The sequence below is a fragment of the Pezoporus occidentalis genome, unplaced genomic scaffold (genome assembly GCF_034315485.1).
Source record: "Pezoporus occidentalis ecotype Australia unplaced genomic scaffold, CSIRO_AGI_Poc_V1 ctg79, whole genome shotgun sequence".
Taxonomy (NCBI): Eukaryota; Metazoa; Chordata; class Aves; order Psittaciformes; family Psittacidae; genus Pezoporus; species Pezoporus occidentalis.
This window is the reverse complement of record NW_026916147.1, coordinates 2,202,759-2,228,248: the sequence shown is the minus strand read 5'-3', so window position 1 is coordinate 2,228,248 and position 25,490 is coordinate 2,202,759. Positions and strand designations below refer to the sequence as shown.

Below are 25,490 nucleotides of genomic sequence, written 5' to 3'. Positions count from 1 at the left end.
GCTGCTGTCAGTTCAGTGCCACCTGTAAAACTTTTTCTTTTCCTTCCTTTATTTTTTCAAACAGGCTGTCTCTTCAGAAATTATAAGACATCAGGCTTGAGGACCTGCATGTCATATCAATCTGTCACAATGACCTTGCTAAATATTAATTTATGATATCTTACTTTAATCAATATTAACAGCACCCTTAAGTTCTCCATTAGTGCTCATAAACCTGCCTATATCTTTAATTTATTGCAGCAAATGACTTTTTCTGGAAATGCAAGCTGGGATTAATAAAAATGACTGATCTATAACAGATTCTTATGGTTGTTTATCTGTGTTGGAGTTAGCTTCTATAAACAATAACCATCTTTAACTATTGACCATAGGGAAAAATGATGAGTTATCACTCGAAGCGCCTCAATTAAATGCATTTGATATCATAAGATGTTTTCAGTTTTGTACTTACTGGCTTAGCTTGGGTGTGCTGGCCTGGCAGGCAAATTTTCCTCGTTGCCATTAGTGGTATCCAAATTAAACAGACTCAGGTTGCCAGTGGTTCAGTAGCAGCTGGAAGAGTTTACTGGGGATTCCAGCATCTGCTTTTAGTTATCTTTTTCAAAATTAGAAACATTTTCTGTCAGTCCCAAGATTCATATATTATTTGAAGTAGGAAGAATACAGTGGTACCAAGATGAGGCAAAATATTGAACAGAAAAAAGTTAGGGTGCAAGCAGGTGCTCTTTTTCTACTGGTTTGTTGAAAGTGATCCTATCTGTGCTCTTTATCTGTCTGTTCTCAGAGTAGAATAAAGAGGGCTTCTTTTTGAGATACAGAGGTACAGAGAATTTAAAATGACTGATTAATCTTTAATCCTTTGTCTCTGCGTATACTCTTCGATAGCCTTTTATGAAAGATCTTTTCAGAATCATCAAACCCTCATATTAGCTTTCTGTATTTTAAAATGTTTGATAAGATTTCAAAGTATTTAGGCTACCTGTCATTGACCATGAGGTTCACAGTCTGAAAGGCCCAAAGTGCAAAAAAAAATTTTCCAAATGGTAACCAGAGACATAATAGCATCTAGTTTTGTCTCTTCAGAACATTTTCTGTAAAATGTGGGAAAGTACATTGAGAGTCAAGAGTATGAGAAAACCAATATATACTTTTCTAATACTATGAATGCATAGGTTTTCATTTCTAATGCAAAAATGTAGTAAAACTAAGCCTTCTATAAAATGAGACTCAGCAATTAAGTATACAATTCTTTAAAAATAAACCAAAACCAAACCTAACCAAAACACCTTTAGAGACTGTAGTGAAAGGACAAGGGGTAACGGGTTAAAACTTAAACAGGGGAAGTTTAGGTTGGATATAAGGAGGAAATTCTTTCCTGTTAGGGTGGTAAAGCAGTGGAATAGGTTGCCCAGGGAAGTTGTGAATGCTCCATCCCTGGCAGTGTTCAAGACCAGGTTGGACGAGGCCTTGGGTGATATAATTTAGTGTGAGGTGTCCCTGCCCATGGCAGGGGGGTTGGAATTAGATGATCTTAAGGTCCTTTCCAACCCTAACCATTCTATGATTCTATGATTTTGCAATTAACTTATTCCTTGAAGTTACTTGTAACTGCTATTGTGCTATGGTGATCTATTTTACAGCAGTAATCTCATCTAAATTCAAGTAAGGCATTTGAAAAGGAAAATATTCATTACTTTTCGAGGGAAAATGTTACATTAATCTGATATCTCATTGTGAACAGGGATACAGTTAGTACTTTTCATGTTGTGTGTATCTATTATAAGCAATACAGAATGCATTGTCAGCCATCAGGAGGCTCAGTTCTTAAAATGCATCAGGGAGCAATTCCTGTTTTGTCTGTGATGTACATTATAGATCTGATGTGGCTTATTTCATACAAGCTTTCATAGCTGCCTACGTAAATTTCATACAAACTACTACATAGGTGAGCTTTCATACTGACTCTTGATTGTGGTGAAGTGACTGCTAAGGACTTGGAGTTCGAGTTTCATTTCTGATACTGCCTGGCATGAAAAATGCCAGACATAACATTTTGGAGAAGAAAACTTCCAGGTACTTCTGCCTTTTCAAAATGAGCAGCTTTCAAAACAACTATACTGAATTTTTTATTATTTTATATGCAGTAAATGACAGTATGCATACACTCCTACAGTGGGCATATTGCGTGTGAAAGCAGAGTCTACTCCTAACCTAGTTTAGTGAACTGGACTGTTTTTATAAACTCTAGCTCCCTTATTGTCAGAAAGATTTGCATAAAATTTAGAGCTGATCTGTCAAAAGTGTTCCATAAATGTGCACAGTTATTTTTATATGCTTAAAGTTGCCATTCAGCGCACAGTGGCTGCTATGTGAACAAGTAGCATGAAAACTAGTTGTCATATTTGAAATCCCAGTTGAAGTTCCAGTTCATATAATGGCCTGGGATGTTTGAAGCAGACGGGAAAATGGAGCAGGAACAGTCAGATATAGAGGGTGGTGAAGCACAGAGTAATGTAGGACAGCTATAAACCAAAAATGAAAAGCAGGCTATAAGTTTGAATGGTTGCTGCAGTCAAACTAGCGATTGTTTGGGGTTGGTGGCAGAACCAGTTTTGTTTTGTTTTGTTTTCCCCAAGAGACAATGGAATATTTCAGCAATACCTTCTATTTGTTTGTTTTGTTTTGTTTTTTAAGAGATTTGCTTTCTAACTAAGATGCTTCATGTTTTCTTCCTCAAATTCATCAACAAATTTCACAAAACTTGAGTGCATACTTTGACTGTAAAGGAGGTTGATGATTATGAAGCTGTGATTTTTTTTTTTTTTTTTTTTAATTTTAAACAGATATAACATAGTGGTTTAGTAACCAAATCCTCATAGATTTCACTAATTTCTGATGTGATGGCAGTTTTTTATTTAATTAATTCAGTAGAAAGGTTTTCTTCTCACAAAAAAAAAACAAAAAGAATTTGAACACCGAAACAACCTACATGCTAAACAGAGGGAAAAAAATAAACTCTTTCCTGAGACAATCCTGAGTATTTTGCATGGTGGTTGGCTAGGAACAATTTAGAAGAAAATGTTATCTGACTTGTATTTTAAAATGAGATTTAAATAATTGATATAATGAGGGAGAATATTCAGTTACAGAAATAATTGCTTGGCACAGCCTTTAGAACAGAATTATTTGGTCCCAGTAAAAGGACTGCACCTTTAATCAGGGATCCTAATTTGATTTTTTTAATGTGTCTGTCATTTGTCTGACAAGCAAAGTGACAAATGAATTTTGAATTGTATGAACTGGTCAACACGTAATCTGTGTCAGCTGCTGCTGTAGTTTACTGTAGTGACTGATGGAAACATGTAGCAGTAATAACAGAAGCTCAGACACTTGAAGTTACCAAATACATTGGGCTAGTTTGGCAGCATGTGATCCTATGTGAACTAGCTATTGCCTCCTGTTTTGAGGCCAAAAGTATTTTTTTTTGATTGCAAAACATTCCAGTGTGCTGTGTGGTTTTCTGTATTCTGTCAAAAAATCTTTCACCTGATTCAGACATATGACTGTTCAGTTTGATCTGTTTTGTTGTAAGACTCTTTCAACTAACCTGGTAAAGGTCTTTTAATGGGTCTGTTTTCTGAACTGTTTTTGTACGTCCTTCTGCGTTTGTGTGAATCTTTGTTTAATTAAATGTGTGAAAATACCAATTGCTGGAGAGATCTTTTTACATGAAAGTGATTTTTAATTCTTCACTAAAATAAATCAGCAGTAAATATTTTTTCAAACAAAACAGGCATAGAATTCATAAGGATGTTTCAATACTGTCTTCTTATTAACTAACAGTAAGAAGGACGTACTACTTCCGCATTCATGTGAGCAAATACATAATGATCAAATTCACTTTGTTGCTGTTCATGTAGGGCATACTTATTTAGAATTCTGTTTTTTCATGTGTTTCTTCTCATTCTGATTATTTTCTAGATGCAAAAACCTGCAATGAAGTTGACCTGGAAAACTCTGTAGATTGGGAAGTGAAGACAATTACTAGTGCTATGAAGCAATATCTGCGGTAAGCCTGTCCCATTGATATATTTTAGATTATGAATAATAATCTAATTCTCCTATAGAGTGTGTTAAGCTACATTACTTACATTTTTTCCTTTATTTTGGAATAGAGATTTATTTTGAGCAGGTAACATGTTTGTGATTTGTCTTGGAGGAAGCAAAATAATTTGGCAACACTAATACTTGTGTTCTGTGAGACAAGCCCCAAAACATTTTTGTGTTAGATATGTAAGAATTTCACCGATGGTTCAAAAAACTGAATTGTTAGTGAACTTGCTGAGAGTGTTGCTGACAGTGGGCTAAGACAGTTAAAAGTTTTTGCATTTTTATGCTCTGATGTAGTAGAATGAAAAGGGGAAAGGTAATGATTTTTTTCTCTTCCTTCTAGCTTTTGTTCTGATATTCTAGGTGCAATAGTGATAATATTTGAATGTCAAAAATAAGAATTTTAAATGCGTTCTCTGTTCAAATGGCTTGGCCGATTTCTGATCAAGATATTTTATTAAATTGCATAAGAACATAGATTGCAGAGCTCCTGTATCTCTTTCATAGTGTTAACACCAATACAGTATTTTTAATCTGCTGGTTTTATTGAATATGGTATTACTGCAACCACTGTTAAAGAATGCCAAAGAACTGTTATCAAAATAGAATGTTTTGGGTTGCAAATGACCTGAGTCTCTCTTATGGAGTCTCTTATATTATGGAATAAATAAAATAAAAAAGTAGGAAAGAAAAAAAAAAAAGCACGTGGTGAAGTATCTCCTACCTGTAGTATTTCCCAAGTGTTTACTCCAATATTTCAGAGACATCAGTAAAGTCAGTTTAATAAATGGAAGTTTTAACTCTGATGCTTTACCTCTGATTTCCATTATTCAGCATGTATTTCATTGATGACTAAGGTTTTGAGTTTAAATTTTTCCATGTGAAATGCCTTAGAATTTTGGTTTGTGGATGGCTGCTGTGCAGCAAACTTAACTATTTTAGGACCTTTATTTCTTTCCAGTAAGGCAATGACTTGTGATTCTCTGTATTTTAAAAACACTAAGGAAGAATTAATCACACAGTATATGTGTACAATCTTCATCTGAGAAACAGTCTCAGTGTTGTAGTTTGGAAAGGTGCCTTATGATAGACTGGAGGCACCACTTCACCTCACAGAAGATGGATGAATGTAGTTAGTCTTGTTTTTCTGGTAATACCAAGTTTTACATTTGCACTGGAAATCACTGCATTCAAAGGCCACTGTAACAATGTTTGCCTCCAGTGTGAGGATTATACTACTGAATGTTAAAAAGGTTTCCTACTTAGGGTAAATACAGATGGAACAGAATACAGCTAAATTTATTATGTCATCCTTGTTTTACAGAAGCCTTCCGGAGCCACTGATGACATACGAGTTGCATGGAGAATTCATTGTTCCTGCCAGTAAATACATTACTGTAGTTACAGAAAGCTTTTCTTAACAGTACTGTTGTGGCCTTAGGGGTGCACTGCAAATGCAATTTCAGAAAAATTCTTCAACTCAATAAAAACATAGGAATAAGAAATAATAAATGTTTTAAAAATATGTAGGTTTTAACCTAGTTCTAGCATGTATCATATATGACGTATCTATTGACAGACAAGGTTGCGACAGACTTAACATAGTGCAAATTTGACTTTATGGGAAACTTTTGAATAGATATTGTCAACATTCATTCTTATTTCCTTAATAATGTAATGATAAGCATCTACTTAGATTGTGATATTTTTTTGCTTTCATTTATACAGAATATGAAGCTTAGTGAAGGAAAATACGCTAATTCAGGCTCACTTGGATCCTTAAAGCACAGCTGCCTGACCCTTATTTTCAGTGCCTTGTTAGCTCTGTATCCAGGCTGACTTGAATGTTCCTCATACATTAATAGAAGAAGGCAAGAGCAGGCCAGATTACGCTCTGGCAGTTCAAATAGAGACTTGGAGAAGGCACAACAGCATTGTAGTTCAGTTGTATGGTACCTAATGTACATGGAATTTTTTTGAAAGAGGATAGAGGGAAACTGTGCAAGAAAAAGTTTGGTGAAGTATCAAACAGATATTAGGTGATTTTCATTCCAGCCTGTAGCACTTCTGGCAAACTGTGGTAAGCAAAATTAAAATAAACTTTAAGACAATTGCTGTATCTTCTTCAGATTGCTGTTATGGCTTTCCAGGACTGCAGAATGTGTTCACTTGTGTTCTTTAATTCAAAATAAAAATTAGCCCATAAAATTCATTGCCAAAGCACATCTGAAGACCAAGTGCTTAAACAAAATTCAACATACTTACCTAGATAGTGAGTATGCCCATTTGTATTAGTGTTAAAATAATTTCTTGACCTATGAAGTTTTGCCAGCAGTTTCTCATTTAATTTTTTTCTCTCTTTTACTGTCTCTTTCAATAAAGGAATTTGGTTTAAGTTACACGTTTTAAATAGTACAGAGTTCATAAGCAGTAAACAGTTTTATAGAGGGGTTGATTCCATGTAGTGGGGAGGGAAACTTAATCAACATTGCAGATCTGAGTTACGGTATACTTAAAAATAGGCAGTCGGTGTTGTTTCCTATGCTGGCTATAAAAAACCAACAACACTGGGAATTGTAAGGAATATCCTTTCCTCTGAAACTATTAGGAGGAAAAAAAAAAGCCAAAATTAAAAGGTTTTCCTTTCTATTTTCTGGATATATGTTCCTGTAGATTGAAACTATGTAAGTCTTGACTGTATCTTGTGATTAAGTTGCTTAGCCAGTCTTTAATTAGAATTTGTGATTTTGCATGTATGCAAAATAGCCTTCCTTTAAAGAAGGCTTATGTTTTTCTGGCTGTCTGAATTTTGATTAGCTGAATAGAAGCTAAACGTTTTGCATTTTGGTAGCCTATTTTCTTGAAATCTGTGCAGGGGTGTTCACTGCAAAAGAATTAAAAAACAACACTAAAATCTGTAGCAATATGCAAAGAGGAAAGGAAAAAAAAAAGAATCAATATGCAGTGAAGAAATATGGCGGTATTTTATATGAAATACATTTAACAATCAGTGTTGCCTTAGAGTAAAATGGGATCTGGTGAGTGGTCCTGGTGTTGAAACTTGCTGCATTCAGAATAGGCTGTAAATTTTTCTCTTTAGGTACCTTGTACTAAGCAGTATTATATACAAGAAAAATATTTCCACTCCTCTCATTGTAACCACTACTGAGATACCATTTTGTGATTTAATACAACTTTGAGAAATAGGAAGAGGGATTATTTTAATGTGTTACAGATGCCTGTTTTCATCTGTGCTAGTGAAACCTGTAGGGGGCAAAGTTCTTCAACACGCAACACACAAAAATAGCTCCTTGCTTATTTTTACTTTATTTCTGTACTGTGCTAGAGAGGGATGCTGTTGTTACTCAGGGCCTTTTATCATAGTAGTGTCTATCAGTAGGGTTTTTCTGTGATTGTTCCTCTGTGTCTTCAGAGATCATTAGATTTTCCTTTCTGAGCATATGAACTTTCTGCATGCGTTGTCTTACTGAATTTGTGCTACCTTGCATTGGAAATTGTGTATCATTAGCTGTGCAGTACCAACAAAACTGCATTCTAATGATGAGGATAATCAATTAATGATGCTAAAATGTAAAGTAGTACAGTTTCAGCCTGTGGCACCCAGTAACATCACTCCTCATCTTGCATTGTATTTGTAAGCAGATGAGTCCAATGCAGCAAAACAATAACTACAGCTATTTTTAAAAATAGATGAACAAAAGCATTCTTTCGCAGGTGGATTGAAATGAGTTCACGAAATAAGCAAATAAGTTGATAATTCTAGAACAAGATAACTTGTGAAAACAAAACACATATGTTCAGTATTGCTATGTTTGGAGATACATAAATGGTGAAGCAAGGTGTGCGCAGTATGTTTCCATGCAGGGGTGGAAGAAGCTTTGTGTTTCTGTGCATTTTATTGCATTTCTGTTTTTTGAGTTATTTGTTTCTATGTCCCATAGAAAGTGGGAGTCCAGAATCTCGAGTTAATGCTGTTCACTTCTTGGTCCATAAACTCCCAGAAAAGAACAAAGAAATGCTGGAAATTTTGGTGAAACATTTAGCAAAGTAAGTGTTATGAACCACTATCCTACCTTGTCAGAATTCTTGTCCTTACCTTTGTTTAACTACAAAGGGCCTTATTTGAGTGTGGCTAGAGCTGGAGCCCATCTCAGTGCTGTCATACACAATACCAAGAGCTAAACGTGCAAAAGCAGACAAGACGTTTGACTCATGCTGTGTGTGTTTTGGCGAGAAAGGCAGAAATTTAATCCATTAATGAAGCCATATAAGTATTTACTTTAGCAGTCCTGCCAGCAGTTGAGGGTTTGATTGAAGTGAGAAAGGGAACATTATACTTTCCTTTCGCAAATTCTGGCAAAGTGAATAGTGGAGATCTGTTAGCAAATTTAAGTTGGTTTCACACTTGCCCTGGTCCAAGGCTAAGTGCATTTTATATGTTTAAGTTCAGCAAGAGACTGCTTTTGTTTTTAAATTGTCAGTGGAAGAATGGCTTTTCTGTTTTCCAGTATTTAGTAAACTTTATTTGAAGAAACTTTGCTGAAAACAAACTTCTAAAACATAGATTAAGGAAACGTAATGTTTTCATTTGTAGACTAGTTTCCAACAGTAATGGAAATTTTTCATAATCTATTTCCTGTTTTTTCCTTCAATTCTTTTCAAAAAGTGTTTCAAAGCATGCCAAGAGAAATCTAATGACAGTGGCAAATCTAGGAGTAGTATTTGGACCAACCTTAATGAGGCCACAGGAAGAAACTGTAGCAGCCATCATGGACCTGAAGTTTCAGAATATCGTCGTTGAAATCCTGATAGAAAATCACGAGAAGGTAAGCTTTGATAAATTTCTGTTTCTGAGCATTGTCCAAAATGATCTGCTAGGCTTAATTGGTAATGTGGAGTTAAGTATGAAGTTACCAATACAGTAATTCTAAAGAATACCCTTTATACATTCTATGCTTTTGTTATTTATACTCTAAGCATCCATGTACATGGGTAAACTGACATTTCAGAATGCTTATTTCTTGGCAGTAGTGGTGCTTCTGTGTGTATAGCATGCAAACAGATTTTTGTTAGATATTTGCATATGTTTTTTTCTGAGCAAAAGTGATACAAGACTGGAAAAGAGAAAGCCCAGGCTCAGGTTTTAGGTCTTCTGTTGGGTACTTTAACTGGGGGTAGAATTAATTGTTTTATGTCTTTATTTTTCTCCAAGTTGACAAGACTAAAAAGAAGTATTTACTCTGAATTTTGTGGGTAAAAAGCAGTATGAGAGAGCCAGGTATTAATATTTCCTTTGTTTTCAGCTGAATGTGAGTTATTTTAGGGCTTTGCAATTTGGGTAATACTGAAAATAGAAGTTGCTGTTGTGCCAGCTGCCAGTTACTAAGGTGCCTTACACATACAAGGTACTGTCCAGAATGTCACTGCATGTAATCTGGGATTAAATAAAAAATATTAATAACAATAAAGAAGTCCTTTACTGGTCTCTTTGTTTAGGTACTCCTTTGGGAGTCCCTTGCATCTAAACTGACTTCTGGAACTGGATGTTTGAGGTACCTTGCTCGTACTGGGAGGATGGGCAGCATCTTCCTCACTCTTATTGTCAAAAAAAGCATGTTGGTAAAATTCCAGGATGTGCTTTTTCCTGTCTTCTTTCTTAAGCAGTCTGAGCGTTGAAATAGTTATTTCTTTTAAAGGTTAGCAGTTTTGAAATTGGCAATCTAAATCAAGCCTTATCTACTCTAAATAATATCTGTCTCAAGTTTTTCTGACAATGTAATTACCTCCCTGAATGATACAGTTTGGGTAAAGCTTCTGTTGGCATAGCTGTATCCACATGGTGGGGTTTGATGGCTTAGTTGACTTAAGATGTAATGCTGCCCTAGCACACACATTGGGCGGATAGGGTATTGCTCTGTTGGAAAAACACTTTGCTGCAGATGTGGATCAAGTTCCAAGCAGTAAGTATTCCAAGAGCTGTAAGCCATGCTATTCATTTTGGACCTTATAAATGAAGGTAAATCTTGCACTAAGCTCATGATTTTGAAGCTATTGCGGGACCATACAAATATAAGAAAGTGATAGGAGAGAGTGAGAGAGATAGCAGAGCTGGGGCGTTTTAATAACATGTTGAGGTTGAGTTATGCTTACTCAAATCACTACATCACCACAGATTACCATCATTTTTCTTATGCCAGCTCAGTCACATGACTTTAAAAACTGGACATCAGTTTCACGTTTGAAATATTAATTGTGGTGGCCTTTCTTGCTCCTCTGAAAATGTAGAGAAGCAGGAAGTGAAAAGTGCATCAAAGTCATACTTCATTATTTTCCATAATTCCTTGGTTTTATGCCTTCTTTAGAACTAGAAGGCTATAATTTTTTTTAAGGGATTTGTGTCATTTCATTGTCATTTTTAACAGTGAACTTGCCATCAGTGGTCTTCTTGTACCAACCTCTCCCATGCTAGAGCTGCTTCCAAGATGCACAGAGGCCCCAAGTGTGACCTCTGTGTATTTATAGCAAAGGCAATGGAGAGGTATGTGTTAAGGCATTACAAAATCTTGTCATTGACTTATGTTGCTTTTGCAAGTGATCCTTCTTCATTTAGGGTAGACCAAGGACCTACTTAAATGGCAAGCGGGCTTATTGTCAGTATAATGTTCCATTTTATATTATTTTGAATTTCTGTGCATTTTGGACTTACTAATAGTCTTGCGTTAGGTATTTTTATGGATAGCCTTGTTAAAGTTCTAGGAGAAGTCACCAGCTGCGGCTTGAAATACTTTCAAATATTTCATTTAGCCACTGCTCTGCCAGTGCTAATTTTTAGCAGCTTCTGGTAATAGAGGCAAAGTTTGGAACTGTGGAAGAATGATGTAATCAAGATGGAGGTACACCGACACAAACTTGAAGCAAAACTTCACACTTCATGCATATGTGATTTATGGCTCTGGCAGACTGCAGAAAGGCACTTCTTTTCCCCTCTAGCAAATGAAATGACTGACAAACGTCCAAACTGTAGAAGCAATAGCCATCAATGTTTCTAGTTTAAATACAGTAACTAGCATTGCAAAATGGTAAAAAAATTGTTATGAATCCTCAAATATTTTTAAACTGCATCAACATTTGTTATGTATTGTGTGGATAGCATTACTGAAGGAGATCCACAATTCATTTTTGGGAGGAAATGTAATTAACTGGGTTACTAGCTTTGAAATCCTGGTGCAGTTAATTCCACTGTCACCATTCTGCTGAGTCCTAATTAGAGAATGTCTATGAAATATGTATGTGGAAACCTGGATATGGGGACTTGTCCTGAGATAAGAATATCATACTTAGTGCATAAGCTGTTTGTTTTGGGCTTTTATTTTTTAAGCTTTGTTGATATATACATTTACTTCCTGCTAGCTAGAAACCAGTCAGTACCACTTTCAACTTGTTCACAGGCTATATACTTACTCCCAAAGCATGAACGAAGCTGAGGAAGGCATGCTTTGCAAAATGAGAGCAATGCTGAGACTTGAATGCTGGAACTAGACTGTGTAGCTTGATGTGTTGCTAAGAATCGCATTAGAATTGTGCAATGATTAAGACTAGAAGGGGGATAGAAGAGCATTAGGGAAATAATTGTTTAGCTTTTGGTTTTGTCAGTTACAGATAAGTTTCTTCCAGGCAGTGTATTTCTGTGTGCAGTAAGAAGATGAGCTGTAGAAGCAGATCTCTACTTCGAAAGAGAAAACCAGAAACTAGGCCAAAGCTGAGACAATATTTTACTCAGGACCCTCAGAAATACAGGCTGTGGAAGGGAGGCCAGTCCAGAGGAAAATGAGACCTGTGAATTGTCTTGCTTGCTTCTGTCGTATGGCTGTAGAGAAAGGCCAGCCAGATATGCTGAGCAAAATAGGAGCGTGTTGAGGTTTGATGTTAAATGGACTCTCTAGTTTTGCCTGGAATTGCCATGTTTTGTGCTGACTGGGCTGCGTGCAGCGTCACTCTTGTTTCCCTTTGCTTTGCAGGTCTTTAAGGTCTTGGCTGTCTTGTCCCCTTCTCCCTTGCCATATCTGTCTTTTCTCCCTTGATTTTAGTGTCTTATATTCTTCCCCAAAAAAGCATCAAGATACTCATATCTATGTCTCCTCATTGTTTTAATTTTGCTTTGAAACTACATCTTTCTTTGGTGTTCCTTTCTTTGAGGCAACGAACTCAGAGGCTGACTATAGCTGTGCTTGTACAATGCCTGGAACAATATTTACGTGACCATTAGGTAATCCTCTGATGAAAAGTGGTAGTCAACTTGCACCCAAAAATAAAAAAGTTTTGATTTCTCTTATCCTCCTCCCCCAAATTAGTTTCAAGGATATAAATGAATTTTTCGTCCCAAGAGTTTCACAAACTGGATATCTTGGGCATCTCATCTTTTCTGGTTTTTCTTTCTGGCTTGTGGTGTGGAAGAAGGGCAGTCTACAGCAGCATGAAAAGCATGCACTTGTTCATCTTGCTATTTGTTAGAATGTTTTGACATCTCATTGGAATGAATGTCACTATTCAAAGGGCTTATTTATTTGCCATTTAGAGATGCCTCAGTGGTAATGTGAGCCATTTTGGTTTCTCAATTCCCTGAACATTATTTTAAGAGGGGAATAAAAAAAATCACCAGGATGAAAAAAGAAGTCTTAGAAATGAAAGAAGATGAGGGAGGAGGTTGGAATAAAAATCTCAGTGGGACTGGAATATTTAAACCAGCATATGGGGGAGGAAAGACTAGGGAGTACAAATAGCAAGATTGCAAAAACAGAAAGGAGATTAAAATTACAGTGAAAGAAAACTAGATGAAAAAAGAAGGGCTAGACATAAGTCCCTTATGGAGACTGGGAAGCCAGAGAGTCTGCTGAAAGGGACAGGCATGGTAAAAGAAACCTTTCTAGAATTCAGACATCCTATGGGAAAATTATCTCAAAGACGTTAATTCTGGAAACCTCAGTAGTTCCTATATATGGCAGATACTGTTTTCATTTATTTTCAGTATTAACCTTTTTAAAAAGGGCAGCAATTTTGCATACTTTAGGCAAAATATGTCTTTGTTTTAGGTTTGTTTTGTGCAAAATAGTTTTATGGAGGAAAGTTTTTTTTATCAAATATGTTTTAATTTTTCTTACTTTAGGTACTTATGATTTTTTTTTTTAAACGTAACTAAAAGCAAGAGAAAAATTTAATGCTACTGCAGTCTTAGGCCAGCATCATGTAGTAATACATGGAAAATCTTTATTCTTAAAACGTACTGCATAGTACACGCGGTATTTGTGAGACAGAAGAAATGGAATCAGGTGAAAACAGTTGTTTGTCAAAATAGGAAGTAGCATGACCAGGTGTGGTACATGTCTCCACTTAGAAATCACTGCATGTTTAAATCGGTTCTGTTGCAGGTAAATGCTTTAGGGTACAGTGGCACTGCCATCATCTATATTAAGTCTGTTTTTGATAACACAGCAGATCTACTTGGTAACTCTTGGTAAAGGGACATATCAAAAATACTAAAGAGGGCTTGTTTCAGCTTTTGTGTTGCTTTGCCTTTGGCTGCAGCAGAGGACCAAGAAACAATGCATTGTAATTGTGATGGATTGCTGTGGTGTAGCAATTTAAAACCTCTCCAAGCTGAATGTTTCTCAAGTTAACAAGTGTTTGACTTGGAGGGGGGAAAAAATTGCATTCAGGTATCTCCGTTAGGGCAGAGTTCGTGAAGAAACACATAGGCTTCAGTTCAGGAAGGTATTCAGCATGTGCTTAACTTCAAGCATGTAACTAATTAGTAGTGTCATTGAAACTATTCCTGATCTTAATTCAAATTACATGCCTTAATGACTGGCTGAGTGTAACACAGAAAGGGCAGCAGGCGCAGCAAAGACATTCATCATGGTTTTGGTAGGAGTCGTAGCAATTCTTGCATTTCACTGTAGTGTGTGCAAGCTGTTTAAACCATTTCTCTGCCCTGTGGATAACAGAAAGCCTGTCCATGTGAGACGCACACACACAGTGCAGTAAATTGACTGCAAATATTTTGTTTGTTTGTTTAAAAGACTACAGTTTTTGAAATCTTAATGTAGTTTGTGCATAGTAAGAAGCCTGTATATCAAATCTCCAGTCACGTTTGTGACTGCAGTTGGTGGCATTAAAAGGAACTGAGTCTGGATCAATACCTGGATTGGTATGCTGTGAGACTGCTCCAAAAGAAACAAAATATGTACTGTGAGTAACCATATTAGATTAAAAAAAGAAAATCAAAAGTCATGTTCTTGGGGATAGAAGCAGTCAACTGAGATGCTGTGATTACAATTACATGGCACGTACAAATGAGACAGCCTTCTGCCTTCTTGACTTGCCTACATTACTTTCAGTTAATTTTGGGCAACTTCCCACAACTTTATATGAAATTTCCAAGTGATAGATATCTCATCTTCCACTGGCTGTAGGCAGTGTTCCTAAGTAAGTAAACAGAAATGTTCATAAGGGAGCAGAATTCACTTGACTAATATTTGCTTCAGTCTCAATGGTCAGGGTGCTGTGCTTGCAGGTGTGGAGGAGGTGGCAAGGGAGAAGTGCTTATGGAGAGTGCTAAAATGGACATTCTTAAATAAAATTTTGTTAGTCATAGAAAATAGTCTGTGAAATGCTGCAGGGCGCATGGAGAAGAGAAAGGTTGGTGCACCACTGAAGAGTTTAAAAAGTAAATTCTTATGCAGAAGCGATATGACAAAAGAATTATGTTTTATTGCAGCTTTCAATGGTAAGTGAAGTATTGAATTTACAAAGTTTTCTTTATATTGGCCAAATTGACGTGAATGACATCCTAACTGATCATTGCTAATGCATGATAGTGCAATATATGCTTCTGTTTTAGTACATACTCTTCAGAATTCTAGTCAGCTTTGCCTCACCAGGAGGGTTGGCGTATTTAAAACCATTTAACAGATTTTTGAATAAACAACGTGTCGGTCAGCTGATAATACTTTATTTCCAAATTTTTTGTGTGCATGCCATTTGCACTTCATTGCAGAGAGTGCCTCTAAAGATCCTGCAGTCATAATGGAAGATAAAAAATGTATTTTAACAAAGAGCAAAAATACTATGCAAAGCAATAATGATATAAATCCTTGTAATGGCAATAGGGAAATCTGTGGAGAAGAAAACACTGATGAGGCTTTGTGGATGTCTACAGCTGTAACGGTGCCATTTGGAAAGATCTTAACATTTCATTCTGATGCTTTGTACAATGACAGTGTGATAGGGGGTCAAATGTAGGGATATATTCTCAATAGAATCATAGAATAGTTAGGGTTGGAAAGGACCTTAAGATCATCAAGTTACAACCCCACTGCCATGGGCAGGGACATCTCACATTAAACCATGTCACCTAAGGCTCTGTCCAACCTGGCCTTGAACACCACCAGGGATGAAGCATTCGCAAACCTCCCTGGGAAACCCATTCCAGTGCCTCACCACCCTTACAGTAAAGAACTTCCTCCTTATATTCAATCTAAACTTCTCCTGCTTAAGTTTTAACCCATTACCTCTTGTCCTATCACTACAGTCCCTAATGAAGAGTCCCTCCCCAACATCCTTATAACTCCCCTTCAGATACTGGAAGGCTGCTATGAGGTCTCCATGCAGCCTTCTCTTCTCCAGGCTGAACAGCCCCAACTTTCTCAGCCTGTCTTCATACGGGAGGTGCTCCAGTCCCCTGATCATCCTCGTGGCCCTCCTCTGGACTTCTTCCAACAGTTCTATGTCCTTTTGATGTTGAGGACACCAGAACTGCACACAATACTCCAGGGGAGGTCTCACAAGAGCAGAGAAGAGGGGCAGGATCACCTCCTTCGACCTGCTGGTCACGCTCCTTTTGATGCAGCCCAGGGTACGGTTGGCTTTCTGGGCTGCAAGCGCACACTGAAGCTGGCTCATGTTCATTTTCTCATCAACCAACACCCCCAAGTCCTTCCCCGCAGGGCTGCTCTGAATCTCTTTCTCTGCCCATCCTGTAGCTGTGCCTGGGATTGCTCCGACCCAGGTGTAGGACCTTGCACTTGGCATGGTTAAACTTCATGAGGTTGGCATCAGCCCACCTCACAAGTGTGTCAAGGTCCCTCTGGATGGCATTCCTTCCCTCCAGCTTATCAACCGAACCACACAGCTTGGTGTCATCGGCAAACTTGCTGAGGGTGCACTCAATCCCACTGTCCATGTCAGCGACAAAGATGTTAAACAAGACTGGTCCCAACACCGATCCCTGAGGGACACCACTCGTTACTGGTCTCCAGCCAGACATTGAGCCATTGACCACAACTCTTTGCGTGCGACCATCCAGCCAGTTCTTTATCCACCGAGTGGTCCACCTATCAAATTGATGTCTCTCCAATTTAGAGACAAGGATGTCATATGGGACAGTGTCACACACTTTGCACAAGTCCAGGTAGATAACATCAACTGCTCTACCCCTGTCGATCGGTTCTGTAGCCCCATTACAGAAGGCCACCAAATTGGTCAGGCAGGATTTCCCCTTAGTGAAGCCACGCTGGCTGTCACCAAGCACCTTGTTGTTTTTCATGTGCCTTAGCATGCCTTCCAGCAGAATCTGCTCCAAGATTTTGCCAGGCGCAGAGGTGAGACTGACTGGTCTGTGGTTCCCTGGGTCATCCATTTTCCCCTTCTTGAAAATGGGGGTTATATTTCCCTTTTTCCAGTCATTGGGATCTTTACCTGACTGCCATGATTTTTCAAATATGATGGCCAGTGGCTTCGCAACTTCATTTGCCAGCTCCTTCAGGACCTGCAGATTGATTTCATCAGGTCCCCCAAAAAATATCGCCACATCTAGGCAGGATTCTGATTTAGAGGCATTCAGTCATAAGCCTGCAGATGGTAGCCTTGTTCCAGTGGCTCCTCAGCCAAGCGCACGCACCAGGGGTCTGAATCTTCAGTTCCTCTCATACTGAGCAGTATTACTACTGCAACAACACATCAGTAGGGTAAAACTAACCTGTCTCATGATGGTCTAATACATAACTGTATTTCTGTTAATAATTTTTGTAGAAAACTAGGTGTAATATATATATTTATTTGTATTTGTGTGTGTGTATAAATGTTTATATATATATCTAGTTATTGAAAATGAAGGGTAGATCATGCTTACCTGTAGTGTGTTTGGCCATGGTTGTTGCTTTTGCTGGCTCCGAACTTAGGTTTGTAAGTGCCACCTTTTATCTTCTCAGGACTTCTCATGCTCTTTTCAAGAAAAAAGTACATGCAAACATTCTCCTTCTGCATTATTTTACATTTAGTAACTAGGAGTATGTTGTGTTTTAGATAGCTAGGTAATTAGATAGAGTATTTATCTTAACTTGAAGGCTTTTTTATTTATTTATTTATTTAAAGTTTTCACAGTAACTAAACAAGATACACAAAGCTATTATATGTAGCTGTAACTGGGAAGGACAACCTTTTTAAAATACTGTCCTTAGTGTGACTTACAGTAGGTGAGCACAGAAGAGAAGGTGAATCTGCTGTTTCTGCTGGTGCAGTAGACAGATGTGTAGGCATTGCAAGCCTGGTATATGGTTAACTCTCTCTTTTCCTTCAATGAATAGAATGGATTCATTGATAGCAGTGAATGGGCTGCTATCAGGAGTGTTCTTCTCATGAATTGTTAAAAGGTGGGGCGATATGTGATCCAGTAGGAGCTGCAGTCTTTGTATCAGAAGTGCTACTTTTAGAAAGGCTGAGTCAACAAACTCATAATTCACAAGCGATCAAAAGACACACGGTTTTGACCTTGGTATGATTTCTTTTCTTTCATCCTTTCACAGCTGTCCTCCAGACTGTAGTGTCATGTTTTACAGACTATGTTTAGTTTCTTCACTAAAGCTCAAACATGAACTACATGGTTTGAGGTAGTGAGGACAAATGAGTGGCTTTTAGGGTCTACAGATACATCAGGTTTGTCTGAAAATTCCCTTGGTTCTTTTTGTCACTTTTAGTAATTTGCAGTTTGTCCAGAGCTCTAGTTCCTTTTGTGTTAAGAAGAGCAAGTAGCAGATATTCCAGTTTGAGGTTGAGATCCACAGTATCAACAAATCCCTGAGAGCAATGTTTCATTTGGCTATGGGTAGTCAGGCTGCTAGGCAGATGGTCTCAGCAAATGGTATCTTTGCAATGAAAAAAAGGCTGCCTTGGATGGATGGATTGGTTTACTTATTTAATTTTTTGTTTGTTTATAGAGCTTTGTGGTTTGGCTCACAGCCAAGGATGTTTCCTGTTTCTGGTTTTGACTTATACCCGTTTACTTTTCAGGCTGCATCCTCTGTTGCATTCTAACTAAATAGTGTGTGCCCGGCACCATCAAGAGCATTATTGATGCTGTCTGGTTGGTGGCCCTCTAGAGACTTAGCTTCAGGTGTCTTTCAGCTCTTGATCTTATCCCCTCTACCACCAGTATAATGACTGGGAATATTGTATAAAAGTGTTTTGTGGTTTGTAGTGGACTTCAAGCCTCAAAATCCAAAGCCTCAGAAAATCTGCATCCTGTGCAATCTCATGGAAGCCAGTGCACAGAAAATCAGATTTTACAGTGTATAGATGCTGAAGTGCAAGAGTCATGGTAACTACGTGGAGGCAAGCACACCTGTATTGGAGTGGACACAGTGGTAATCTTGGGGAGGTAAGTTGCTTAAGGGTTCTAGTTAACTTGTTAATTACCAAAATCTTCAATAATTTTTATTGAAGATTTTGTAAACCTGTTTCAAAAATATTTAATGTGATTTTTAGACATAATGAGCTTTATCACATTTTGGTCACTGAATACAAATTCTGTTTAGATGTCAAGAATTTCTAGTGCATGTTAAAAAAAGAAATAAATAGAAAATTCTTCCCTGTGAGTGTGGTGAAACACTGGCATGGGTTGCCCAGAGAAACTGTGGCTGCCCCATCCCTGGCAATGTTCAAGGTCAGGTAAGATGGGGCTTGGAGCAACCTAGTCCAGTGGAAGGTGTCCCTGCCATGCTTTAAGGTCCTGTACATCCCAAACCATTCTGTGATTCTACATGCTTTGTATTTATTGAATCGTGTTTTGAGAAACAGAAGAAGAAACCATGTTTACTAAAACCAGAAATAAACCAGGTTTATGTAACTTTTTCCATAGTAAAGAAAAACGCAAAAAAGTAAGAAACTACAGTAACATAGGATCATTTCCCAAAGATTTCAGTACGCTAGAAAGTTCCTAAAAAATTTTTAGAATTGGTGCAGAAATTAGTTTTGAACTGAAACTTCTGTCCTAGCTCTCCAGAAGTTGATCTTTTGTAATATCTATTATGATTAAACTTTTAATAGCTCCAGTTAGCTTCTGCAATGCCTTCAAAAGGAAAAAAAAAATAAATCTAGAATTCTTCATCTTATCGAGTGTGGTTTTTACTGTTAAAAAATGAATTGCAGTTAGTGTACAATTAGTGGCTAGTGGTTACAAGTAGTGGCTAAGCTACCACAATGTGTTTCAAGATGTTTGTTTTCATCTTGCATTTCCTGAAATGCTTATATCTAGAGTAAAATTATAACTTGACAGAAAAGACATTGTTGCTTTATGTTTGCAGGAAATGGCAAAACGAATGGCACAACAAATGCCTTCATTATCTTAAGAGGAAAAACAGCTTAGAATGCCTATCAACATCGAGCACACTGTGGATAGCTGACATAGTTGGCCTCTTTTGTCTTGAGCATTTTTGTCTCTAATGGAAATACATGTTCTTCTGTTTTGAACGGGTTGCTGGATCTAACCTGAGCTGGGTTTGCATTACACTGAAAGGAAACTAAGTCATGGAAAGACCATGGTGATGATAAGTTTCTCATGCACTATCCCATTAGCTGCTAATTTATAAAATATTCTTTGGTCAGCATGTTATAGCTAGTTGTCATGGAAATGCAACTAGTACCATAGCAGTAAAATATATTAAGGATAGAGCAGTATATGTGGCCTGTGGGGATGATGTTTCATACTGTTCAATAAACATCAGTTGAAGTGACTGTGTGTGTTTCTATTATTTACCAACTGCAAATCAAGTATGTATTGAAGGGAAATTACCCAAATAAAAACTTGTACTGATGTTCTTGTCTGGAGAAATACTGTCCTCTTAAAAAAATATTGTAGTAGTGGAGGCTATAACACTACCTGAATTTCAAGGAATTTGGAATGACCTTGCATGATCTAGCCTCCTTTGCATTAGACAGCTACTTCTGTTACTCTGATTCTTGCTCATGTACTCAAAAGAAGTAGATGCATGTTCTGTGTGGTAGGTGTTATGAGAGTGAATGGAGGTTTTGTCTTGCAACAAAATCATGGCACAGCTTTAAGATTTTAATGACTTTTTTATAAGTTTATCCTAATTAGCTCTATTACTAAGCCTTTTTTTTTTTTCTTTTCCATCCCACCCTGTCCTTGCTGTTTGCCTCCCACTGATTTTTAGTAGAAATTTTAATTACCCTGGTGATACAAAGCAGACAGAGATGACCTGATGTCTGGGTCTTTTCCTAAAGTGTTTCCTGGCAAACGTACTGAAATTCATTAATTAGTTCGGCTTGAGACCAGAAAGAACAGATCAGTATTCTCTTGTAGCAGCACAATCTAATCTACATTTCCATGTACAACTATACATCTAGTCATAAACTTGTGGAATAGGCCGTTAAATCCTCCCAACCATGTTTTTTTTTAATTTCTGAAATCAGCTCTAGTAAGAGCTCAGGATCTAGAGTCCAACACTGTTGTTGCAGATTAAGGGGAATCTGGCAAAATTCCTTGGGCTGCTGCCATGTGGATCTGCTGGTAGAATACAGTATGATAATATGTTGAATTTGGCTCATTACTCTTACAAAATGCTTCTGTAGACTTTGTGGGACACAGGTTTAGGAATTGAAATGGTTTTATGGAGGGATGGTGCTCACTGCTCTAGACAGAGTTGTTATTAACGGTGTACATCCAAGATGGTTTGTGGTTTGTTTAACCTTGTAAGGAATCCATTTTGTGCTGTTGCATAGAGAGAAATAGGTCAAACATACCAGGGTTTTAAATGGCTTGTGACAAGAGTCTCATCTTTTCTGTTGTAACTTTTACAGTGCAGGCTTGAAGACTGATCCACCTGTTAAGTCAGTGTGCACTTCTAAATTTGGCTTTCATGGAACATCAGACCTAAACAATCATTTAAAATACAGGACTAACTTGGATGGGACTGAGTAACAGTTGGATTTGTTGCTTGATAAAATGAAGTGCTATATGTGTAAATAGTTTCACTTAGTTTCTGAATGTGTACCCCCATGGATTAATAGCCTGATGCCAGTACTTTTGAGAACTATCTTGTAGAGAACTGGTATTTTATAATCTAATGCTGTTTAGCTGCAGTCTCAAAAACTGTGTAACAGTGGATGTGACTGTGAAGTTGGTTTTTCATGTTGGTTTAGTACATTTTTATTGCTTCTTGAATGAGATAATTCAGTGACCAAACTTCATTCTCATCTTTATATTGGCATTAGTCTAAGCTGTGGTAAATTCTGCAATCCAGATGTGTGATGATGGTGGATCTGATTTCTACTTGAAGGGAGGCTTTTTTTTTGAGTAGCAAAGAGATCTTCTGTTAAATAGCATGTTCCACTCCTCCTCTTCCATGGGAGGATTTCCATCTGATTGTGTATGTGTGGTTGCTTAGCCATGCATCTGATAGCAACAGCTTGCAGTGCAAGAAGATACTCTGCAATTTAGTCAGGTGTGGTCCCATTCTGTTGTGCAGGTCAGTCAAAACACAGTGTTAGTACCATTTCAGGTGCTCACATTGTGTTATGATTTTGAATTCTGTCTTCTGTGCATATACAGTGTGCTTCTTGCAGCAGCATCTTTTATTAGCTGTGAAACATTTATACTTGAATGGCATTTAAATAATAAGGCTAGAAGCAAATTTGAATGAAACCAAACCCAAAACATTTTTCTCCCCACAACTGAAATAAAGCATGCCTCCATCCCCCTGTTCTAAGGCAAATGTTACAGTGCTTCAGTCAGTGCAGCAGACAAATATCCATTAAGGCATCATGAAAAGTACTTTTCTATTTAAATGAAAGTAAAGCAGAAAAGAGCAGCTGAATGCTGTATGTGCACTTCTTAGGGCAGAGGTTGACCTTCTGCTTGCTTTTCAGATGCTCGCCTTTGCAAAACTGGTATGAGCTGTAGCTTTGGTTTGCACCAGAAAGAAAACTGAAATCAGGTCCAGTTATTGATGGGCTCTACTGGCTTTTATTTTCCTACTGAAAGGACAAAAATACCAAAGTAGGGATGAACATAAATATGAGCTGCTTGAAAGAGCAAAAATTACTCCAAATATACTTTTTTCATGCAACACATGAGGGCAGGATGTTTCCTGTTTTTTATGTAAAAAGATGTAAACCCTAATGATCATTCTGGTGGTTGTGTGTATGGGTTTTTTTTTGGGATTCTGGTTTCTCTTTCTTTGTTTTTGTGTGTCTCAGAATCCTGCAGGACAACCTGTAATACTTGGTGATTTGATTGCTGAGTGTGACAATTAGTCTCAATGTGCTCTGCATGGGTAAATTTGCTCTGCAGATAGTCAAGAGGTGGTGTTCTCTAGTACATATCTAAATGTGCCTTTCAGGAATCCTTTTCTTCTCTGTGGAGACAGATACTGAATGTGAGCACAAGGAAATAAGTCATGCAGCTTGTAGCATTGCATTGTAGGAGTGAGAAAGTGGAGTTTCTTTGGACCCTTGCCTTGGTCCCAGTGGAGAACACATGGCCTTTTGCTACTCCGGAGCTCTCAGGATGTGATCCGTGTTTCCTAGAAAGCAATATACTACTTACTGTCCTTATCCCAGAAAGGAAACTTCTCTACCAGTCTGTTATAACAAGAAGTCAAGAGTAGAGTCAGGTAAAATAGGGGATGGGCCTGGCAGGAGAGAACTATTTGGGCAGCTCATGACTTCCTGCCACTGGTATCTATATGAAGTTAGCTAGCATGTGTAGGACTGCCACTGTTTGAAGTGTGACTCCACTGCTTGCTTGTTATTTTTCCTGTTTATTGTGTAAGGTTCCTCCCCTCCCCTCCCCCCAATAAACCGGAACAAACCGTCAGTCATCTCTTTTGCATCATAGATACTTGTAGGTAGAAATCGGCTTGGATTCATACCTGTCTCTAATTCATTATGCTGTTGCCTGTGTGGTGCTGGGTATCGAGTAAGGATTGCCTTTGTGGTTTTCTTGATTGTGTTTTCCTTCTGTGGCTCTCTTAGTTTCTTATATTTTAGAAGAGTATATTGAAATACTAGTAAGAAAAAAACACTTAAGAAGTTTACTGCAACCTGTGCAAGCCACCTGAATGCATGCAAGAAAGCTCATAGCTTATGAAGTTCTCCTGGGGAATACTTGTTCTTCTCACCATCATTAATTTCAGTGAAGATGCGTGGATAAGGCTGTACAAATAAACACAGCTGTGGAATGTGACATAGTAAACAACATGCTGAAACCTCTTGGCAGAGAGTTATTTACCAGGGAGCCCAAATACAACACTTAGTCCATGGAAAATATGGCATTTAAAGTTTTGGTACTTTTGAATTTTTCAGAAGCAAATATTTATCCCTGGAACTGCTCAATCTAGCCTTGTATTTACACATAAGGGGGCAGTGTGGTACTGTTAGCCAAGTGCCATGGAGGTGCACATTAGATTTCACTACTATATATTACATCACGTTTTAAGAGATGGCTTTAGCACTCTGAGCACAATTAGAGCTTTGTCACTGTCTGAGAGTGCTGCTCTGTCTATACTGGGGCAGGTTGGACTGTTTCCTTTCTTCTTTATAAATATTTTGTTCTTAGAGAGTTTTTTTGTACTGTTTTGGTTCTCACATAATCCTTCATAGAAATGTGAAGGAGGGGGAGCCAGTTTTCTCGACGCTGGTATGGGGAAGTTCAAATGACATCATTCAACCTCCCCCACAGCAACAATCACTTATTGGGAAAGAAGATAATATTTCCACTAGAACTTCCCCTTGCGCAACATATATAGGCTTTCTGCCCGCTGCTGCCCAGTTTTGGGAAATATGATCATTCTTCCACAGTTTTCATGGAAAATGGTGTTTCTGATCATTTTGTAACAGCACAGACTTCTACCTGCCAATACAAGAACTATGATTAAGCAGCTATAAAACAATGTATGCATGGGTTCTTGGGTCATCTTATTCCTACATGTGTTAATATTCAGGGTTTACAGGCCAGGATATGATGTCATGTGGAGTTTCTTATACTTCTAACGCGATGTCTTGAGTGCCTTACTACAGGATGCTTATAGAGTGTTTCTCACCTATTAGAGTAGCCTGGCTGGCTTGCAGTTTCATGCTACACCTGACATGTGCTGTAATAATCCAGAAATGTGTTACCTGTGGCATTTCTTCATACTTTCTGCATGAATTTCTACTTCATAAAAGGTTTTTTCGTCAAGATTCATTATGATCTCTTCTTTATAGTATTTCCTATACAGAGACATGGCAATGTGACGTTGCAGAGCACAAGAATACCTTATACTGTTTCATTATATCTTGTTATATTGCTGTGTTGAGTTGCTGTAAGGTGCTGTACAGACACAGGGCTTTTCTTGTTCAGGTGCTGTTTTTATTTATCTGCTGGTTTGTCTTTGCTGAAGTATGTACTAAGCTAATTTGTTCATGCGGATCTGCCATGATCACTTGGAAAAGGCTTGTGTTATGTTAGCTGTGTTAGCATACTGATAATTTTCTAGAAGTAAATCAGCATCATGAGACTGTACCCTGTATATGACACTCAAAGTAGAAATGCTATCAGGTTGAGCAAATCTGCTTTGCTGGTTAATCCTGAGAGAAATGACATGGTATTTTGTGTGAAGTGGTGGTACGCTAATGGTCATGACTCAAAAGGTAAAATGGTGACAAGAAATGCGATCCTTTTTATATGTATCTTTGTAGATATCATCATTTAATATAAGTGTGAGTCAATATGTAATAGTTAACTGAAAAAGTTCAACATGGTATGTTACCATAGTATCTCTCCCTAAAAAAACCCTCCCCTCAAAATTTTCCTCCTGCTGTCTTCGAGAGTATGGTTTTGTTTTGTTGTAAATTAAGATGGCTGATATTATAATGATATCAAAAGATTTGAAAATTAAAATGGGTATTTTGGCAAAATGATAGGTCCTAGCTAAAGCTATAAATCTGTTCAGTTACTGGTTTATAAAGTTAGTATCCCCCTTTTTCCCCTTCCCCTCCATCCTAGCTGGCAAGTGTGGCTGCAAATA

General features: G+C 37.7%; 1 protein-coding gene across 4 annotated transcripts in view; it reads left to right on the top strand.

Annotated features, from left to right (window-relative positions):
- The window catches only part of ARHGAP10 (Rho GTPase activating protein 10), a 153,317-nt gene that overhangs the window by 87,497 nt on the left and 40,330 nt on the right, over nt 1-25,490 (top strand). For all 4 annotated transcript variants that reach the window (XM_062602770.1, XM_062602769.1, XM_062602771.1 and 1 more), the window contains 4 exons: nt 3,982-4,069; nt 5,435-5,493; nt 8,073-8,178; nt 8,798-8,957. In XM_062602770.1, coding sequence (XP_062458754.1) covers nt 3,982-4,069; nt 5,435-5,493; nt 8,073-8,178; nt 8,798-8,957 — 413 coding nt within the window. The remainder of the gene's footprint in view (nt 1-3,981; nt 4,070-5,434; nt 5,494-8,072; nt 8,179-8,797; nt 8,958-25,490) is intronic.